Genomic DNA, 15,777 nt, shown 5'->3' with positions numbered 1-15,777 from the left:
TCCTTGGGACACACCTGGGGTCGGGCTGGGGGGACAGTGAGTGTCACCGCTGTCCTTGGGACACACCTGGGGGGACAGTGAGTGTCACCGCTGTCCTTGGGACACACCTGGGGTCGGGCTGGGGGGACAGTGTCACCGCTGTCCTTGGGACACACCTGGGGTCGGGCTGGGGGGACAGTGTCACCTCTGTCCTTGGGACACACCTGGGGTCGGGCTGGGGGGACAGTGTCACCTCTGTCCTTGGGACACACCTGGGGTCTGGCTGGGGGGACAGTGAATGTCACCTCTGTCCTTGGGACACACCTGGGGTCGGGCTGGGGGGACAGTGAATGTCACCTCTGTCCTTGGGACACACCTGGGGTCGGGCTGGGGGGACAGTGTCACCTCTGTCCTTGGGACACACCTGGGGTCTGGCTGGGGGGACAGTGAGTGTCACCGCTGTCCTTGGGACACACCTGGGGTCGGGCTGGGTGGCCTCGGGGAGGGACAACGTGTCACTGCTGTCCCCAGGCAGTGCCAGCAGCAAGGGGGGGATGGATTCTCCTGCCACACCAGAGATGCCATCTGTGCCAGCCTGGCTGTGTCACTAAAGTGGAGCCTGGCACTGCCAGCCCCGAGGGGCACAGCCCGAGATCCGGGGATGCAAACAAATCCCGGGGATTTGCAGGGAAACACCGGGATGAGTTTTCCTCCTCCAGGGAATCAGATTTCCCACCTGCCAAGGAGGAGCTGCAGGAGCGTGCAGAAAAACCCATTTATTTTTCTTTTTTTTTTTTTAAGCTTCTGTTGTGGCAGCAATTCAAGCAAAATAAATAAATAAATAACATTGCCAACATTTCCTGCAGCACAGCCGCTGCTTTGGCCTTTAATTGCTTGGGAGGGGCCGGGAATGAACCCACACTGGAGCTGCACAACAGGACCTTGCCCATAGCCAGGACAAGGAAGCAGCAGCTGCTCAGCCCTTGTGTCTGCACGCTCCTGGAGTGAGGACACAAAAGCTGGGCCAAAGGTTTGATTTTACACTTTATTTCAAAAAAAAAAAAAAAAAAAAAAAAAAAAAAAAAAAAAAAAAAGCACAAAACAAGAACACCACAACCCCAAAAAACACTCGAATTTCAAACAATTATATTAACGGCGCTGCTTTTGCAGCCAACTGGGAGAAGATTTGTGGTTGCAGACCAACTGCTTGAGGGCATTTTCGGTTCTCAAACCAAGTATAAATAATTTTCCCATCAATATCAGAAAATAACTTACTATTATTATATATCTTAGCATAAAAACGTTGAGAATTAACATCCCAATAATACAACAACATTGCTGGCAAAAGGCCTCGATTCACCTTGTTTGCTCATTAAGGTGTTTAAAGCAGGAACTTTAAGTGGCACTTAAGGACAGAAAGGGTGAGGGGAGCTCTCGGGAGGACACATCCCCCTTTTCCTCAGCTCCCACGCTCAGCATCGCTCGCCTCCACTGCATCCAAACCCCCCTCCCCACGACATCACTTTCATCTTTTTTATTTTACATCTATTTTTTTTTTTTTTGTTGCTGTTGTTGGGTTTTTATTTTTTTCCTCCCTCCCCTCCCCGCAGAATCCTGGAGCCGGGGCAGGGAGTTCCTTCCTGAGCAAGTGCAAAGAGAATTCTTGCAGCTCTGGCAGGGCTGGGCTCGGGGTCACCGCTCGGGGAGGTTGATCACCGGCACCCACTGGTCCAGGTACCGGCTCTCCCGGCAGAAACACATCAGCTGGCTCAGCGCTGGATCCTTCCACTGCGATGCCTGCGGGTTCTGGAAAAAGGGAGCAAAAAAACTTCAGCAAGGCAGCAAAAACAACCCGAGCGCGGTAGGGGAGGGAGGGGGGGAGGAAAAAGCACAGCAGAAAGCCCAGGAGTGTGAATCATCTTAAATTGCTGCCGAGGCAAACAAACAAGTCAGGCCTGGAAGCATGTGAGGAGGTTAGCTTTGGACTCTGGGGCAGAGTAGGGAACGGGGAAATCAAAAACAAAACAAAAACCAAAGAGGGAGAGATAAAAGGCGGGGGGTGGGGAGAAGGGAAAGAAAAAGGGATAAATAAAGAGAGAAAGGGAAAGGAGGAAAACTAAGGAAAGAAAACAACAGAACAAGAGAAAGAGGGAGAAAAAGATAGGAGAAGGACGGGGAAGCGCAGCAGGAGGAGGGGAGAAGCAGCCGGAGTGCCCGGGAGGCGCCGCGGGACCCCCGGGGCCGGCGCGCTGGGGCCGCGGGTTCGAGCCCCGGGCGCGGCAGTTCGGGGAGCCCCGGGCGGCCCCGGCTGTCGCCGGGGCTGTCGCCGGGGCTGTCGCCGGGGCTCACCGTGACGAGCACGCAGTGCAGGTCGGCGGGCGGGTCGGGGCCCGCGGCGGGCAGCAGCAGCTGCGCCAGGCGAGCCGGGTTGCTGACGCGCAGGATGTTGATGTCGTTCTCGCAGCAGAAGGCCCTCAGCAGAGTGAAGTGGATCTGCAGCGCCGCGTCCCCCGCTTCTTCCTCCTCGGCCGCCAGCAGGCACAGCACCACGTTATCGGGATCCCTGCGGGACAGCGCCGTCACCGCGGGCACACCGGGCGCGGGCACACCGGGGGGGGCACCGGGGGAAGGGGGGCACTCACACGTTGAGCAGCTTGGCCGCCTCGTAGACACCGAGGGTGAGGCTCCGCTGGCTCAGCGCCTTGCTCAGCACCTCCTCGAGCGCGTCCCCCGCCTGCTCCATCCTGCGCCGGGACACGCGGCACCGGCCGTCACCGGCCACCCCGCACCGCTCCACCGCCCGGCACCCGCCGCCCACCCCGGCCTCACCTCCCGGTGGCGCGGCGCTCTCCGGGCAGCTCCTCCAGAGTCATCACGGGGACGGGGACGGGGACAGGGACAGGGACACGGACCCGGCCGCGCTCCGGCCCCGCCGCCTCTGCCGGACAAAGGCGCCCCGCGCGCGCTACCCCGCCCGCCCCGGCCAACCCGCGCCGCCCTCATTTGCATAACCCGCTCCTATTGGTTCATGCAAATGAGACCGCGCCCAGCTGCTGGAGAGACCGGCCGGGCCTGACCCCGCTTGGTCCCCGCTTGGGAATGGGGAATGGGAATTGGGGAATGGGAATTGGGGAATGGGAATTGGGGAATGGGAATAGGAATAAGAATAGGAGCAGGAATGGGAATGGGACAGGGACACTGACCAGCGCGCTCCAAGGCCATCCAGCCTGGCCTGGGGCACTGCCAAGGATCCAGGGGCAGTCACAGCTCCTCCGGGAATCCTATTCCAGGGCTTCACCCTCCTCCCAGGGAACAATTCCCAATATCCCACCCATCCCTGCCCTCTGGGAATCCATTCCCTGTGTCCTGTCCCTCCATCCCTGTCCCCAGTCCCTCTCCAGCTCTCCTGGAGCCCCTTTGGGGGCTCGGAGCTCTCCCTGGATCCTTCTCCTCTCCAGGTGAGCACCCCCAGCTCTCCCAGCCTGGCTCCTGCAGCAGCTCCATGGATTCCTCTGGAATCTCTCCAGCAGCTCCACGTCCTCCTGATGTTGGTCCCCATGGCTGGGGCAGCTCTGCAGGTGGGGTCTCACCTGAGAGGGGCACTGGGATAGAATCTCCTCTGATGGATGCTGCTCTGCCTTCCCTGCCTCCACAGGGATTGCACTCGTGCAGGGAGCACCACTGTGCTCAGGACTCTGCCCCACCAACCTTCAAACACAGGGACAGTGTTTGCCACATGCAGCAACGTGGCTGCCCCTGGATCCCTGGAAGTGCCCAAGGCCAGGTTGGACATTGGTGTTTGGAGCAGCATGGGACAGTGGAAGGTGTCCCTGCCATGGCAGGGGTGGCACTGGGTGGGCTCTGAGCTCTCTCCCATCCCAAACCAGTCTGTGGTTCTGTGATCTCTCCCCTTTGCAGGTTTCCAAGAACTTGGTTGTTCTCCAGGAAGCTGCTCCCTCTCCAGATGTCCCGTGTCAGCTCTGCAGAGCTCCAGGAGGGATTTGTCCTGATGGCTGCTGTGTCAAAGCTTTCTCAGCTGTTGTCCCCAGACCCCTCCATCCTCCCACAGCCGGTGCCAGAGCTCTTTCCCAGCCTGGCTGTGGGCTGGCACATTGCCACTGGCTGCACCACCCTTGGTGGTCCCTCACGGGGATTTTGGCAGCGTGTGCTTTAAAGTTTTGCTTGTGTCAGTGTTTTCCTCCAGCTCCTGAACACCAGGAGCCATTTCCCCCCACGGTGTTTGCTGAAACACAACATTCAGAGCAATGCTGGGCTCCATGCACCTCTTGCAGAATCACTGAATTTGGAAAATGAGAAATCACACAGAATCCTGGCATGGCTTGGGTTGGAAGGGACCTCAGGGATTCGTTTTGTTCTACCCCATGCCATAGCAGGGACACCTCCCACCATCCCAGGCTGCTCCAAGTCCTGTCCAACCTGGAGCACTTCAGGGACATAAGAAAACGTTTCTGTGGCAGAATAAAGGGGGTGATTTCCATACCCCCCGGTTGCGTTGGCTCCGGGAGGAAACTTCTCAGGGCTTTTTTCTGTAAATGTCTCCCGGCCCGGCTCTGCCCCCGTCCTGCTGCTGCAGCCTGATGAGACCCGACACGACTTAACGAAGCCCACGGCGTCGGGAGAAAGGGGAAAAAGCCCTTTCTGCATCAGGTGGAGGGGGTGGCAGATGGCCGGACCGCAGCAAAACAGGTGGGAGCATTGTATGGTGACCCTCCGAATTAAGTTCGCTTAATTTGCTGTATCTCTATTAGCAACTGCAGGCTCCGGCTCTGCGGCGAGGGCTCCGGCCCCGCAGCCCCATCTGTGCCGGCCCCAGAGCTAAATCTGTCTCGGAGGCAGCTGGGAAGCAGCTGAAGCTTCTTTTCTCTCTCCTGGGCGGTGGCAGCTCCCGGACCCGGCAGGCAATGCTCGGGACCTGCGCTTTCCCTGCAGGTTTCTCGGCTGGACGCAGTTTTCCTTTCCTCGTGTGTCCCTTTTCCCAGAGGAGCAGCAGGGATGCTGGGTGCCCCGGGGACAGTGGGTGGCCGTGCTGGGGAAGTGCCGGCCTGGGCAGCTCGGGATGGAGCCGGACCCGCAGTTGTCCCTCTGTTAGCTCCCAGCTGGCAGCTGCTGCTAAACCTTCCTTTCATCGCCTGCCAAAAGTGGCCGGGGTGTTTTGCTCCCCCCCTGCCCTTTAATCCTGACTTTCATCATTCTCCAGGCTACGCCTGCCCTCCCGTCCGTGTTCGGCATCGCAGACTCGGGGCTCAGGAGTTGTGTCTGGGCACAGCTCTTCCCCCAGATCCTCACCCCAAATGTTCTCTGGGCTGCGGGGTTGGGCTGCCCGTGGTTGGAGGCAGCTTGGAGAGTTAGGGTTAATCCCCAGGGATGTGGGAGATGCCCACGGTGGGAGCTGCTGTGCTGGGGAGGATGTCTGGGCCAGCTGGAGAGGTGCTTCCTGCACGTAAGAGCATCAAGTTGTTTAATTTCATTTTCTGGGAATGAGACCAACCAACAAACAGCGTCAGTGAGAGGTGACACAGCCCCACGAGCCAGGGCCCTTCCTGGGGGCTGCCTCGGGGTGGTCCCAGCCCCTGAGCTCCCCGGAGCAGAGCCAGGGGCTTCTGCTCCCTTCCCCTTGGCTCGCTGCTGTCCCTTGTTTGGGTGGCCCCGATCCCCTCCCTTGTTGCCCTGCCTTGGCCTGTCCCACGCGGGACATTTGTCCAGCCCCGCTGGCCCCTTGACCATCCCGCTGCTGGGAAAATCCCATCGTGTCCATGTGCTGGGACAGCCCACACGTCCCCTGGGCACCCCACGCTGCCGTGCCAGGGCCACTGAGCATTCCCAATCCACTCAGGATCTGCTGGATGCCGAGGGCAGGGAGTGCTGCTGCAGAGCAAACGCCAGCTTGCACATTCCAGGCACGGCCTCTGCTCCAACAGCCGCTGTTTTCCCAGTGCCACCAGTTCCGTGTCACCGAGCTGACCCCCGTGCCCCAGCTCGCTGCTGTGTCCAGGCACATCCACCCTCCCAGGGAGGAGCATTCCGCCCCGGAGCCTTGCAGGAGCGGATTCCCAGGTTCTGGCACCCAGGAAAAACTTTGGCTTTGCCTCCCCACGGAGCGGGGCAGGAACCCGGGATTGCCCCAGGATCCGGCTGCCCTGGCACCACCAGTGCCACGTCCCCTCCAGCACTGGCAGCACAAGAGCAAAAAGAGATTTCCCCCTTGTTTTCCTTGGAGTTGCTCCATCCTGGATGTTACTGAAAGCGGGGTTCAGCTGCTGCTCTTCGGGTTTGACTTTGGCCAGAGCCCGGGAGCACACGGGGCAGCCGGGAAGTCTGGAGCCGGCTGGGTTTGGCTCTGGAGCTGGGCACGGTGCCAGCAGCTTTCCCAACAGCCCGGGTCACGGGAGTGCAGCCGGGAGCCCGGCTCGGTGCCATGGAGCAGGGATGGCACTGCCCTGGCACAGCCACTCGCCTCCTGCCCGGCCCCGAAGGCTCCTGGCTGGGGGTTCCCTCTCCCAAAAGTGGGAGGGCTGGGGGATCTGGGATGTGTTTTTTTTCCTGCACTCAGCACATTCCTGCGGCCCTGGAAGGGAGCTGGGTGTCCCTGACTGCAGCGCTCTGGGGCTCGGCGGCAGGAGCTCTGCAAACAGGGAACACGGGTGGGAGCCTGGGGGTGCTATAATGGCTTTAAACTGAAGGAGGGGAGATTAGAGATTAGGAGGAAATTTTTGGCTGTGAGGGTGGAGAGACCCTGGCAGCTGTGGCTGCTCCATTCCTGGAAGTGCTCAAAGCCGGCTTGGATGGGATTTGGAGCAGCCTGGGATAATGGAAAGTGTCCCTGCCTGCTCCCCAGGGAAGTGGGACTGGATGAGGTCTAAGGTCCTTTCCAGCCCACACCATTCTGGGATTCTGTGTTTTTGTGGCTCACCCGTGTCCCACCACCCTGGCGAGCTGCTGGAATATCTCCTCCTTCCCCAGCCCATGGGGTTCTACCCCAGCAAGTCCCTGCTCGGCTCCCAGCAGCTCCTGGTGCCTGTGAATCCAGGGCAGCAGAAACCTGTGCTGCTCCTGGCAGGGACATTCCCTCTGCCCTGCATGCATCCCTCCAGCCCTTCTCCCTGCAGGATCAAGAGTTTCCCCCACCCTGTGCACGCAGGGCACACGAAGCAGCCCCGGCTGCTGGTGGGAATCATCCGGCCAGGCAGCACCGGGCAAAGTCCACGATGGGGACAGAGAGAGCTGCAGTAAAATAAAAACAAACTTTGTCCATTTAACGGCAGCGTGGGACCATAAACCAGTACACGAGTGGCACCTCTGAGAGGGAACACTGTCCTACTCCACAAGGAATCATCTTGGAGACAGCCAGCAGCCCCCATCCTGCCTCCCCCAGGGAAGTTCCTGGTTTCCCAGGTGCTTTGCTTTCCCTGTGCATGCAAGACAGCTCTGGTATGAGCAGAGGGAGGGCTGAACCCTCCCTAAACCAGCTCCCAGTTGTGCACATGGAATCAGAGAACTGGGGTGGTTCAGCCTCCAGTCACAGTTAACTCCACTCGTGTTCCTGTGGGCAGTGGGGAGCTCAGGGGGATGTTAAATCATTAATCTGAATTCATTTTTGTCTCTTATAAACACATGGAGTGAGAAGAGTGTTTGGAAAGCAAAGGGGAAGGACCTTGGAGTGAAGCCCAGAGTCTGATGGTCACTGCAGTAGAGATAATGAAACTGAGGTGTTTATTGGAGAGCAAATTAAAAAATACAAAATACATAATATAAAAGGTATATAATGCTTATGAGACCCTATTTCAGAGCTTCCTCCAGCCCTGGGGAACAACATCAGGAGGACGTGGAGCTGCTGGAGAGATTCCAGAGGAATCCATGGAGCTGCTGCAGGAGCTAGGCTGGGAGAGCTGGGGGTGCTCACCTGGAGAGGAGAAGGATCCAGGGAGAGCTCAGAGCCCCCAAAGGGGCTCCAGGAGAGCTGGAGAGGGACTGGGGACAGGGATGGAGGGTCAGGACACAGGGAATGGATTCCCAGAGGGCAGGGATGGGTGGGATTTTGGGAATTGTTCCCTGGCAGGGTGGGCAGGGGCTGGGATAGAATTCCCAGATTTGCTGTGGCTGCCCCTGGATCCCTGGTAGTGCCCAAGGCCAGGCTGGACACTGGGGTTTGGAGCATCCCTGCCCAGGTTCGGTCCCTGCTCACACATGGGCTGGGACAGGGACACAGACAAGGACAGGGATGGGAACAAGGACAGGGATGGGGACAGGGATGGACAGGGACAGGGATGGGGACAGGAACGGGGACAGGGATGGGGACAGGGATGGACAGGGACAGGGATGGACAGGGACAGGGATGGGGACAGGGATGGGGACAGGGACGGGGACAGGGATGGGGACAGGGACGGGGACAGGGATGGGGACAGGGATGGACAGGGACAGGGATGGGGACAGGGATGGGGACAGGGACGGGGACAGGGATGGGGACAGGGATGGACAGGGACAGGGATGGGGACAGGGATGGGGACGCTGCCGCTGTCGCTCCGGTTCCCTCTGGCGGCCGCACCGGGGGCAGCACCCGGGATCTCAAGCTGACATCGCGGTTCTGGCACGGCAGGAAAAAACGCGGATTTTTTTTTTAATTTTAAAAGTGGTTTTGCAGTAATGACAAAATACAATGGTGACTCCAGCCTTTAATCATGGGATCCTGACATGGAGAGCCTGGTGGGAGCAGTGGGACTGGGGTCTGTGTTGATCCCCCTGCTTCGCTCTGGGGCTGCAGGCTGAGGACCACCAACATCCCAGGGAACCATTTGGGCTGCAAAAGCAGAGGGAAAAGGGTGAAAAACCGTCCCACGGAGGACGGAGGCAGCGTCAGGAGCAGTGGGAGCAGGGTGGGATGGAGCTCAGGACATCCCATCCTCATGGCATCTCCACACCAAACCTGTCCGGAGGTGCAGAGAGCAGGGAAGCCCTGGGGGAATGTGGGGTTTGTGCCCCAAGCCCAGAAGCTCTTTAGGAGGAATTAGAGGTGATGAAACAAGCAGAAAAATGCAGCAGTACGTGGCCCAGGGCACCTGCAGGGAGCTGCTTCCTGCCTGGCCTGGTGGAGCAGCAATGTCCCGTGGGGCAGGAGCAGGGCTGGGGCTCCCAGCATCCCTGGATGTCACCGTGTCACCGGGCTGGGGGTGACAGCTCTTTCCACCTGCCGAGAGGAGATGAGGACCTGCCCCCACTTTCTGGAGCAGCAGCTGTCAGGCCAATCCTTTGACATGAACCTGTAACAAGGGTGGTTTTTCTCTTTCTTGAGAAAATACATGTTTGGGGTTTTTTAAATTATTTTTTTTTATTCAATAGACATAATTTTCTAATTAGAACTAGGATTAGTTGGAAAGAGATGGTCTTTAAGGTTCTTCCTAGCCCAAACCATTCTGTGATCCAATGACCTGAACTTGTGCCGTGAACAGGATGGGATGCCCATCATGCCACCAGCCTGGGGACTGCACTCCCTGCGGTGCCTTATCAGAGCTGTCAGCGCTGCAGCTCCCCGCTCGTTCGTGTCCTTATCTGAGCGAGCAGCCGCGGGGACCCTGGGTGACATCAGCACTGCGACAGGACACGAGTGGCACAAGGGAGAGGCTGCAGCGCTCAGGCTTGAACCCACAGCGTGGGGAGGGCTTGGGGGTCCTGGTGCAGGTCCTGGGCTGCAGGCTGAGCATCCTTCATTTGTCTGCTGTGCCTGCGGCCCAGGGGCCAGGAGGGATGGTGGGATCCGGGTGGGATCCAGGTGGGATCCAAGAGGGATGGTGGGATCCAGGACGGATAGTGGGATCCAGGTGGGATCTGAGTGGGATCCAGGCGAAGGTTCTCTTCCTGGGCTGGAGCTCTCCCAAACACATCCCGAGCCTTTGCAGCTCCTCCTTGGGCATTTTGAGGCAGGTGCCTCGGGGACCGTGTGTGGTGGGGCAGCATCCCCCTGAGGTCCAGCCCTTTCATCCCCCCGCAACATCCATGGGCAAGGGTTCTCTCTGCACCTCAAAATTCCTGGCTGTCCATCAGCTCCGGGCTGAGGAAGCGCCCTGACCCCGCTCTGCACCCCAAGGATGCACGGAGAGCCCGCTCGGGGTGCACTGCACCCAGCAGGATTCGGGATCCCCTTTGGGGGGCAGGGGTTTGGGACGGGCCGGAGCAGTGGGGACACCTCCCAAGCTGTCACCCGAGCCTCAGCTGAGCCGAGCGTGCAGCAACATCCCCGGGGCTTGTTAGAGACGTGCGGGTCGGGCGGCCCACGCCGCTCGTTAGCAGAGCTGGGTGCCTGTAATCACCCTAATGAGTGGGTGCCTCTCCGAGAGGCAGCTCCGTGACCTCCTTTCGGCGTGTTTGATCTGCCTGCGCCTGTATTTCCTTACCCAGACCAGCTCCGGCTGGGCACGCGTGGTCCCAGGGCTCCCGTGGGCTGAGCCAGTGCCCAGCTCAGCTCTTGGGAGTACCAGCCTGGGAGTCCCAGCCTGGGAATTCCTGCCTGGGAATACTAGCCGGGTCTGTGGCTGATGGCACCGGCGGGAATGGCTCCGGCTGCAGTCGCGGCGCTGGTGTCACCTCCACGCCCAGGACGTGAGAGGTTGCTGCTCCTGCTCTGCCCAAAATCCAAGATCCTGCAGTTTGTGCCAAGCCCGTTCCAATCAAGCACGGCAGAGAAAAGGGGGGCTCGGCTGAGTGCTGGGGAACTGATGACGGCGTCGCTCCGTGTGCTGCACACCCCTCGAGGGTTTCTCCCCTCGTCCCCGGGGGTCCCTGCAGGGCTCTGGGCTCCTCCCAGAACCCAAACAGGCAGGAGGAGCAGGCAGGAGGATCAGGCTGGCCCAGGAGAGTTGGGAGAGCCCTGCCCCGTGAGCAAACAGCGGTGGCTGGGTGCTCCCAGGCTGGGCTGCTGGCACGGAGGGCTTGGCTCAGGTCACTTTTGTGTCAAATGCATCTGCAGGGACAAGAAAAAACCAAGCACGGGGGCTGGCCGTGTTTGGGACAGGTCACTCGTGTGAGAAGGGCTTTGCATGCCAGAGGGCCTGGGGTGGGTTGCCCTGATCCCAGCTCCAGGAGGGTTATCCCAGTGCCACCAGGCTCAGGGTTCAGCTGGTGCAGCAGAGAGCTCGGCCAAGCTCCTGCTCCTCGCTCTCCTGCAGCTGCCAGGTGGGAAAACGGCATCTTCCTCAAGTCAGCCCTGCCTTGGCCATGCCCCAAAATAAACTTACCCTTGTTCCTGCCCTGCACCATGCTCCATAAACCAAAACGGGCTTTTTTATTTGTGTGGGAGATTAACTCTGTGGTCCACACAGCTGCTGGAGGGGCAGGCTGAAGATGATGAGGATGAGCAGGGAGGATGAGGATGATGAAGGTGAACAGGCAGGCTGAGGATGATGAACAGGTAGGCTGAGGATGGTGAGTGTGAACAGGAAGGATGAGGATGGTGAGTGTGAACAGACAGGATGAGGATGATGAGTGTGAACAGACAGGATGAGGATGATGAAGGTGCACAGGCAGGCTGAGGATGATGAAGGTGGGCACTGCCCCTCTGCAGCCCCACGCTGGGCAGGGTTGATGTGGGGTGACTCAGGGCGCTCTCTCCCTCTCCAGATCCGCAGCAATTCCCGTGGATCCAGCGGAGCTGCCGGCTCAGCAGCCCAGCCCGGCTCCCTTGGCTGCTCTCCACACCCCGCAGCCCGTCCTGCTCGGGGCTGGCTGCACGAACAGGACGGGCTGGTTTTCAGCACGGAGACACCGAGCTGGGCTCGGGGCTGGCAGGGTTTGGAGGCAGCAGAGCCGAGCGCAGCTCCATCTCCACCATCCCCTCCCCAGGGAACCGTGACAGGGTGAGGGTCTCCTGCACAGTCTTGGTGGCAGCGTCACCGTGGGGACCGTTGACACTCGTACCCAGAGGTTTTCAGTGCCCCAGGCACAGCGCCGGCCCAGATTTTGGATACAGGGCGGTGAGTCAGCCTGCTGCAAGACGGCTGCAAGAGAGCTCCATGTGCCAGAGAGTCCCAGTCATCCCCAGCACCTCGTATCCCTCTCAGGGACCAGATTCCCTCAGCACCAAGGCCTGTGGGTCAGGATCAGCAGCAGGCCGAGCTGCTCCAGGACGGGCAGCGGGGAAGGAGTGGGGGAAACCCAGCTCCCAACAACTCCCAACCCCAACCACCTGTCCGTGGGCTGCCCCGCGCTCGGCTGCAGTCGCGGTTTAACGCGTTCCCTTTCCTGCCGCCCACGGGGCTGCCACACCGGCACAGCCAGCCCGAAATAAAACGGCACAGGGGGAAAAGCACGGGGGCATCTTTGCTTTGGGCAGGCAGAGCGGGCCCTGCTCCAGCCGCCGGTGCATTCCCGTGGCCGTGTGGCAGTGCCAGCGGCGGGCGCGTGGGAGGTGGCAGCGGGCACACACGAGCTGCCCGTGGAAGGAGCTTGAGCTGGCAGGGAGGAGCAGATTTCTGCTCAGACAGTTGCCAGCCTGCCCAGCGGGTTCCACCTGGGCATGTCCCAGTCCTCTCAGCACTGCTGCTCTTGGCCTTTGGCTGTTTCGTGGAGGCACCTCCTTATTTTTCATCCCTGATTTCCCCCAGTAATGAACCTGGGACGAGCTGCTGTGGGCTCAGGCGGGAAGGCTTGGTGCCCTCCAAGAGCTGAGCCCAGCAGTGACGGGTGCTGGGATGTGGAGGCTCACCTTGGTCTCAGAGCACTGTGATCCCGGTGTGCCTGAGCTCTCCTGAGTTTCCTAGGAGGGGAAACATAATTTTCTCTCCTCCTCCATCTTTTCAGATTAGGAAGGCAAAGCCTCTCTCCTCCAGGGCAGTTTCCAAGGGAGGTGTTTGATCACTGCAGCCAAGGAGGCTCCTTGTGTGCCCATCCCTGGAAGTGTTCAAGGCCAGGTTGGATCACTGTGGTCTCGCGGAAAGCTGTCCTTGTCCATGGCAGGGGGGGTTGGAACGGAATGAGCTTTTAGGTCTTTCCAACCCAACCCATCCTGTGATTCCATGATTCCACCCCCTAGCCCCTCCTGGCACCACCATTCTGCAGCTTTGGGAGCCAGGGAAGGGGTGGCTGGAGCACAGCTCATAGGAATCAGCCCAGCTCACAGAAATAGCAGCGACAGAAGGAGTGTTTGGTGTAGCCGACCTTCTGCTTTGTACAGCTCCAGTGCTGCTTTTCCAAACTAAAAATACCTCTTACCTTGACTGCTCCAAGGAAGAACACTTGCTCGGCAGGTTGTTTAGGATTCAGGGGAAGAAAGTTCAGGCAGAGCTCAATTAGTCTGCCTTAATTTACAAGCCAAGTTCTGTGTCTGCATGATTTGCTTCGCTTGTCTGTGCACATTTTAAAGCAATGTTGTGGGAGGGCGTTTTTCACTGCACGTACTTAGGGTAGAAATGCTGCTGTTATTCACATGTTTACAGGCCTCCTCATAATGAAACTGCTGTGTTTTCTGCCGTATTAAAAAAAAAAAAAAACCAAGAAACAACAAAACAACCAAACTAGTGAGGTGCTGAACGGAGAAGAATATGTGGGAGAATAAAGGTGTGCTTTGCAGATCATGGATCTCCTCGTGAGCTCTGCCTTCTGCTGCTCATTCCTGCTGTCCAGCTGGGCAGTGCTGGTTAATTCTGGGAGTTCTTCTCAGAAGGGATCCATGTGTGGATGCAAGCTGAGAAGTTGCTACGTTTTCACTGTGATGTATGTGAATTTTTTCATGCTCAGAAGTCATGGCCATACTTGACTTTATTTGGAAGCAATCCCTGTATTTCCTGCGTCCTAGAATCACAGAACTATTAAAGTTGGAAAACACATCCAAGATCATCTGAGGGAAAATCCATGCCAAAAATCCTCCAAGCAACATCCTCCATTGTCCATATATTGTCTATGCTGACAGCAGAATAACTGAAAACCCCGCAAACCAGATTCATAAAGTCAAAAAATTAGGAAAACCGTGGTTTTGGAGTGGAGCAAGGACCCAGATGAATACTTTTCCCCCCGCTGTGAACTTGCTGCATTTCCTATTCCTGCTTATTAAGCAGGCAGCTGACAGCTGCTGGCAAGGCTTGGGAATAGCAGAGGAGTGTAGCGTGTCCGAAGGCTCTCCGGGCCTCTTTTGGGCAGCAGCTCAGTGGGATCCTATCCTTAGGTGGGATATCCATAGACTGCTGCGTGTCCCAGCCAGAAATAGCACTGGGAATAGCTGGTGGAAGTGCTGGTTTGCTCCAGTGGGGAAGGAGAACACACGTGTCTGTCATGCGGGAGGACGGAAGAAGCCAGCCCAGTTTTTGGTGGCAGCTCCTGGAAGATCTCAGTGTGTTTTTTATTCATTCCCTCGCTGTCTGCTGGTGCCTAATGAGTGCAGACCTTGCCATCATCCATCCTTCCTTCCCTTGGCCGGTGGCAGTGTGACTTGTGTCCCGATCCAGCGTGGGCTGCCATTCCTGCAAGGCTGTGCCTGTGCACTGGGGGAAACTTAACAGTGTCAGTGTGCCAATTAATGAGTTGCTTTTCAAATTAGGCCTAAACACGGGTGACTTCTGTCCTGTCCTTGCCCTTCACGTGACCAATGACTCTTGTCTGGGTACAGAACTAGGATCTTCCCTTGCTGAAAAGGCTGAAATATTTTAAACACCCTTTTTAGATGTTAGGGATGGTATGTTGTTTTGAGGCCAGAAGTGCCTGAAAACTGTGAATTATACTCACAGACAAGGCTGTCTTTTTGGACTTTTGACCCTTGTGGCTGATTGTGGGGCCGTTTTAATGCAAACAGCAATGTGCAAGCACGGAGTGTGACACTCCAGAGCGGAGCTGGAGCTTCCTGCAGGCTGCAATTCCTGCTTCCTGCTGCACAGAATGCACAACTCCGGGAATCGTGTTCACGTGCTGATCGACTTCCCTGTTAGCGTTAAATACTTCAAATCTGTTTTCATCAGAGAATGGAATGGTTTGGGTTGGAAAGGACCTTACAGACCATCTGGTTCTATCCCCTGCCATGGGCAGGGACACCTTTCACTATCCCAGGTTGCTCCAACCTGGCCTTGGACATTCCAGGGATCCAGGGGCAGCCACAGCTTCTCTGGGCACCCTGTGCCCACCCTCAAAGCCAGGAATTCCTTCTCAATATCCCACTCTGGCAGCGGGAAGCCAATCCCCTTGTCCTGCATTTGGCATGCGCTTAATTCAAAGTGCCACCCCAAACCTTTCATGCCACGTCCGCGCTCGGAAAATCGCGGAATACCGAGCGTACATCAGCAGCAGAGGGGAGCTGGACGTGCACAGCCCTTTTGAAAACAACAAAAGGCAGATGCTCTGCCTTCCCTTGGAGCTGCAAATCTCAAACCTCGGAGACAAGCAGTCCATTTCCGTGAGCAAATCCCCTCCCATAAAGCTGCCGGTGCCATCTGGCAAAAAAAAAGCACGTCAAGGATCCGAGTGGGAATCGTTTGTGTTTTGTTCATGAAACGTGTGTGCGTGCGATGCCACGCGGCCTCGGAGCGTGACGGGGCATCCAGGCTTTTCCTGGAAACGTCCACGCCGAGTTTTTAATTAGGTGCTGCTTGGTGCCGTTTGATTCATCCCTAAAAGGCTTGGAGAAGAGAATGTTTTCAGTTCTTAGGGTATAATTTATGGTGATTATTCATATCCCAAGAAGGGGAGGGGGAGCTGCTCCAATCCCCCCCGGAGTCACTGCAGGAAGGGGTTTCCTCAAAAACCTCCCAAAAAAGTAAGCACAGGGAGCTGTGGGACTGCAGGGAAATATAATGGAGAGCAATCCGA

General features: G+C 57.8%; 1 protein-coding gene across 2 annotated transcripts; it reads right to left on the bottom strand.

Annotated features, from left to right (window-relative positions):
- Nucleotides 1–361: 361 nt before the first annotated feature.
- Nucleotides 362–2,905, bottom strand: GADD45A (growth arrest and DNA damage inducible alpha). 2 transcript variants are annotated; one of them, XR_009933377.1, is made up of 5 exons: nt 2,809–2,905; nt 2,622–2,723; nt 2,329–2,542; nt 437–1,785; nt 362–384 (listed from the first exon to the last, which is right to left on the bottom strand). XR_009933377.1 is itself a non-coding variant. In XM_062497346.1 (4 exons), the coding sequence occupies exons 1-4, from the start codon at nt 2,850–2,852 to the stop codon at nt 1,672–1,674; spliced, it is 474 nt and encodes a 157-aa protein (XP_062353330.1). In that variant the 5' UTR covers nt 2,853–2,905; the 3' UTR covers nt 432–1,671. The 2 variants fall into 2 exon arrangements, 1 of the variants encoding a protein (XP_062353330.1); XM_062497346.1 differs by lacking the exon at nt 362–384 and having other exon boundaries at nt 432–1,785.
- Between the last annotated feature and the right edge of the window lie 12,872 nt (nt 2,906–15,777).

This window comes from Cinclus cinclus, chromosome 8 (assembly GCF_963662255.1).
Source record: "Cinclus cinclus chromosome 8, bCinCin1.1, whole genome shotgun sequence".
Lineage (NCBI taxonomy): Eukaryota > Metazoa > Chordata > Aves > Passeriformes > Cinclidae > Cinclus > Cinclus cinclus.
Note: the sequence above shows the minus strand (reverse complement) of the source record. Positions and strands in the feature narration are given on the sequence as shown.